Source organism: Aulostomus chinensis, chromosome 13, assembly GCF_037954235.1.
Source record: "Aulostomus chinensis isolate RoL2024-O1b breed Wild chromosome 13, RoL_Achi_v1.0, whole genome shotgun sequence".
Lineage (NCBI taxonomy): Eukaryota > Metazoa > Chordata > Actinopteri > Syngnathiformes > Aulostomidae > Aulostomus > Aulostomus chinensis.
In genome coordinates, this window is record NC_141332.1 from 21,740,001 (window position 1) to 21,745,162 (window position 5,162).

The 5,162-nt window shown below is 40.9% G+C and overlaps 1 protein-coding gene across 1 annotated transcript in view; it reads right to left on the reverse strand.

The window, feature by feature from the left end:
* Positions 1-4,960, reverse strand: part of LOC147251424 (integrin alpha-6-like) — a 12,960-nt gene extending 8,000 nt beyond the window's left edge. Inside the window, exons 1-10 of the mRNA XM_086222474.1 lie at positions 4,942-4,960; positions 4,669-4,727; positions 4,159-4,218; positions 3,229-3,353; positions 3,026-3,147; positions 2,573-2,661; positions 2,230-2,500; positions 1,826-1,945; positions 1,527-1,740; positions 150-346 (exon numbers count right to left, since the gene is read on the reverse strand). Coding sequence (XP_086078600.1) covers positions 150-346; positions 1,527-1,740; positions 1,826-1,945; positions 2,230-2,500; positions 2,573-2,661; positions 3,026-3,147; positions 3,229-3,353; positions 4,159-4,218; positions 4,669-4,727; positions 4,942-4,960 — 1,276 coding nt within the window. The remainder of the gene's footprint in view (positions 1-149; positions 347-1,526; positions 1,741-1,825; positions 1,946-2,229; positions 2,501-2,572; positions 2,662-3,025; positions 3,148-3,228; positions 3,354-4,158; positions 4,219-4,668; positions 4,728-4,941) is intronic.
* Between the last annotated feature and the right edge of the window lie 202 nt (positions 4,961-5,162).

Here is a 5,162-nt window from a genome sequence, read left to right on the forward strand (position 1 = left end):
CTCATTTTGTGGTTGATGCATTCCACACCAAGTTCTTCAAATTCATTTATCTGCTGAATCTTTGCATTTGAGTCCACTTGCCCCCTCAAACCGTGACGAAATACATAAGGAATGCAAATTTTCTGCACTGGCAAAAAGGAAAGCTGTACCTCCATTTCCATCTTGATTGATATCTCCAATGTATTCCACTGCGTGACCAAACATGGAATCTTTTTTTCCAAGAAGCTGAATGGGATCAATCTTGTCCCAGTTTCTTCCTTTGTTGTTGATATAAATGTAGACTGCTCCTCCTAATAAACGGTCTGGAAGGAAGAACTGCGGTGCACCGACAGCAAGGTCATCCCATCTAGATGCAGTGAGAATACATAAAGTTGAGAGTGGAAACTTATTTTCATGAGGGATGTTGGCTTTGATATGCAGGATGCTGAAGTAGCGATGTGTGGTGTGTTGGAACTGTAATGTGTGTTAATCCCTGAATGACAATGCAACAACTCTAATATGACAGTGTTTTAGACCATGAGTCTTATGTCTCCGCAATCTGCCTTCAAAAAGTACGACTGTTTTTCCCTTCACTGTACGAAGGATGCATCTGAAATTATTCATTCAACTGTAGCTCTTACACGGAAAGGGTGTGTTTATTGACACAAGGAACATGCAGGTGTGGATTACTGATTGTATGACTCAAAAGTATGTGTCTAGACATAAAATGCAACACATTAATAGTCAAATGACATCGTATACAATCCGAAATTGATGATTATTGTCCACCACTGTACCAGATATGTCCTACTCAAATGGAAAATCTAGTAACAAACGCCTTTGGAAGAATCTGGTTTATAAAATCAGAAAAAATAAACCTGTTTGTTTAGTCACTGCGCCAATTAATCACCTACTAAGGAACCAAAAATGATAAGAACTTTAGGTGGTGTGATGCTGGTACAATACAAGATGGAAGGATTGATTTGTGTAATATTGCACATGTCCCTCGCAGCACATAATGGTTAAACATGAGTATTTCTATTTGAGCTATGTCATAGCAGTTTGTTTTCTGAAGACAAGCTAGGCTTATCATTTCTCGGCTCGACTTATGTGTCTGAAAGTAATGCACAAGATAAGGCAAATCACTGAAAATGCCTTTGAAAGTTCATATCAGCTGCTGTAAAAGAAGTGGCTGACATTTTGACAGTTTGTGAAACACTGGCAACCCCTCGGGCCAAACTAAGCATTGCACCAGAATGAAGACTGTATTTGTCATGAGCACCACATGTTGTTAAGACCTTGATATACCTTGTTTTGTTATTTCGTTTTTGGGATGCGCAGTGATGAGCTCGCGAGCGAGTCTTTTTGACAACCATGTACAATAAATAACTAACATAATGACAAATGTCCAATGTTATAGCTAGTGAGCTAAAAGTTAAGTAGCTTGACAGTCTGTGAATCACACGTGAGCTTTTTTCCATACAATACACACTTATTGTTATTTGGTTTAAAAGGACAGTCAGCTGTGATAAAAATGACAACCGCACCCGTCACCGTTGAGATCCACCACTGCCACATCATAGCCGAAGGATGAAGCCAGGCCTGGACCAGAGAGGACTAACTCCACAGATAAATTTTTCTTTGCCAGAGGGTCTGCCTTCATAAATGCCACCTGGCCACTGTAGCCACCTCTGGGTGCCCCTGACACAATGGTCAGCTCACCTTTCTTGATGAGGGCCATTCCAGAGTCAGTGGAAAAGCCTGGAGGATTGAAAATGAACATGTATTTATGAAACCTTAGCAGGATCAAACCTCTAAACTGAGTCTGACCAGAGAGAAAACTGACCCAGGTAGCTGTCTCTCTGGAGAGGAATGAGTTCACGGTCAAATGTTTCGATATTCCCAGTCTCACGTGGGTCTTCACCAAAGATCCCCTGGTTGTCGATTGGATCCATTCGTACGATTCCTTTAGATGTGATGTGGAAAATGGCGATTTAAAAACATCTGAAATAATGGCAACTGAAATGTCATGGTAGGGGGAAGGCTGAGGTTTTACTCATGCTATCAGCAATATATAGTATCATTTGTAAAAAACAAAACAAAAAAAAAAAAGCAACAGTAAAAATATAATATGCAGTTTTAACATCAGTTACTTAAAAGACAAAGAAAATATGCAAACAACACATATTTGAGTCATGTTGCCTGGTGAAACGATGAGAGCCAAAGCTGCTCTTCTTGATTTTAGTTTACCTTTCCAAAGATAAGCGCCCGGTGCTCCAAATATAAGAGATCTGTTATCCTTTGCAAAAGATGCACCATGGCCCTGTTGACAATATGCAAACCACGCATGGCTCTTTGGACGTCTTGTTAGGTGTTCAAGATCACAAACAACCCTCCTCCTTTTCATCTCTTCTTTCCCGACCTGCAGGTCTTCTCCCAGCAGGTAGCACTGACCCGTCACCAGGCGAGGGATGTGGAGGCTCAGGCTGGGGTTCCACTCCTGGTATCGATGAGCGCACATCTATATGGAAGAAAAACAGAATCAAAAAATCTGCAGCAAGTTCTTATTTTTCTTTAAATGGGGAGTTCTTACCATTACATTTTGACCGGGACCTTGGCTCGTCACTCTTACCCCCATCCACTGGCCACGTATGCCTTTGCTCTCGAGGAACTCTGGAAAATCTGAAGGTTTTGCTGATTTTTACATCTAGAAGTTAATGTTCAATAATATTTAAAATATGGAACCCTGGAGTGGCCATCAATAGATTTTTTTTTGTGGCCACTGGAAAAAAAAAATTGTTCCCACAAACTGATTAATTTGTGGATGTAACTTATCCCCCTGAATGTAAATAATGTGTGGAATTTATATTCCCTGTTACAGTTTCAAGCGATATAAAACTCCTCAGTTCCCACAATGTACCTTGAACATCTTGTTCTCTTGAGTTGATTGAGTCAGGGCACAAGAAAAAACACGTGGGCCCATAAATTAATCAAAGTGTCTGAATAAGTTTTACTCTGTGGCCATAAAACAGGTATTAAAACAAACCTTCATTGTTAAAGTCAATGGGCCGACAGCGCTGGGATGCTGTTGTAAGATCACACTGATAGACAACACCTGTAACATTCACTTGATGTAGATGTTTTGATTGTGGAGCGCCTACCAGTAATCTGGGGAAACAAACATGCAGGAGAAGTAAAATTTAAGTCATTTTAAGTAGAGAAATAATAAAAAATGTCTATTTTACTTACAGGTTCTTTCTGGTGGGGTTTTGCTGCTGGTGGAGGGCAACAGAAAATCCAAACAGGCTCCCCTGGTCTCCATTTCTCTGGATGATGTTCTGGGTGTCCAGGTTGAAAGCTGCGACCTTTAAAGTCTGGAAATGCCAAATAACCCACAGAAACACAGAGTGCCAGAACTTCGGCATGATTCAAATGTGTGATAGGCTCGTTCTCGTGGACTGCCTCTGTTGTCTGGCAACACTGAGGGAAAGTAACCCTTCTTTGGGAAAGGGCTGACCTTGGCTGACTGGCTGGCTGCAGATAAACAGGGCGTGGTGGCGAACAGTTTTTTTTTCTTTCTTCAAACCCCTTTTTCGACTCATGAGTTTATAGCCTTGGTGAATATTAACTGATTTCTGTTGTGATAGGAGCTAGTTGAAAGACACACCTTGCCTCATGTGCCGACAGAGTCAACAGTAGCAGGTGACTGGATGTGGTCTGTGCCGTTCACTTACTCTGCACATTGGACATATTTATGCTGAGCTGCTCAGGTACACACAAATTTTCTTAGAAAAGGAGAACGCTCAATGGGTTTTTTTTGCCCTATGAGAAACAGAAACTGCATTCATGTTTCATTTTGGTGGAGGTGAGCACCACAGTCCCTGTGTTGCTTTGGTAAATAAATACACTGAAAAAAAACTTGTCCTTGTCTGTCTGTTCATGAGCAGAATCATACAAAAACACTGAGAAGACTTTCCTGAAACATGGGGGGGCAGCACGGACCAAGGACAAGCGTAATAAATTTCGGAAGTGGATCTGAATCGGTGGCAGATTAAAGGGTTCAGCATTAATAGACGAGGATGTTCATAAACGTGAGAGAGAGAGAGAGAGATTAACAGTCTAAAATGGTCAATCTAAATCGTCTTCAAGTGCAACCATTGCATGTTTTTTCTTACTGACATTCTGCAAAACCCTGCTCCTCCTCTTCCTCTTGATCGACACCGACCTTACTCCAAACGCCTGAGTACACAAAACACATAATTCAGATTCAGATTCAGATTCAGATTCAGATGACTAATGCTAGCACGTGAGGAGTATTTCCTGCTGGTTTGTTAAAGACAAAGCCCTCTTGCTCCCAATATGCTGCCTAAATTCTATTATTGATAAATGTTAGAGGCAACCCAATCTTGCTGGATTCCAGTAGTGTATCTGACGGACAAATTAATAGAGCTCATCCTCCTGCCTCCCATATTAGCGTCTCCGTAGCTGCGTATGAAGCCCTTGTATTAAATAATCAAATATAAATAGGTCAATCAAGCAGTAACTCATTACAACAAGGCATTTTTAAGGTATTATTGTGCTTAGTGGTGTGTTCCAATATGACTACGAACTTCATAGCAAGAGTGATCACGCAACACATCATAAAATATCAGTGTAATATTGATGTATAGAAAATGGTAGCGATCTCACCAGGGGGCACCAGAGCCTGTCATTACGCAACAGTTCGACATGCAAGACTGTGGACCCACCTGACTCAGGCAAAATTCACAATATCTGTGGTAGAATTATAATAGCCTTTTGTGGTTGTGATAGTTTTGTTGCAGCTCTGTCTGAAGAGTCACTTCTTCACTTTCTGTTTGAACACTATGATTTTGGGGTTTTTGTTCCAGACCGGTTTTCCTTTGTGTAATTCACTGGCTTTCCTGTTTTTTGTCAGTTTCCCTGCTTTTTGGAGTGACTCACCTGTGTCTCGTATCGTCATCAGTCCTCATCAGTCTCAGTCCTTGCTCCTAGTGTTCCACCTGTTTGTTGTTGGGTGCTTAATTGAGGCTGTATTTTAGTTTGGTTTTCTGTGTTCATCTTGACTTTTTTTAAATGCTTGTCTAAAAGGAGATTTTTTTTTTAATTTATCGAATCTTCATCTTCTTTCTCCGTCATCTCTGTATTCAGGTTAACTTGCTTCA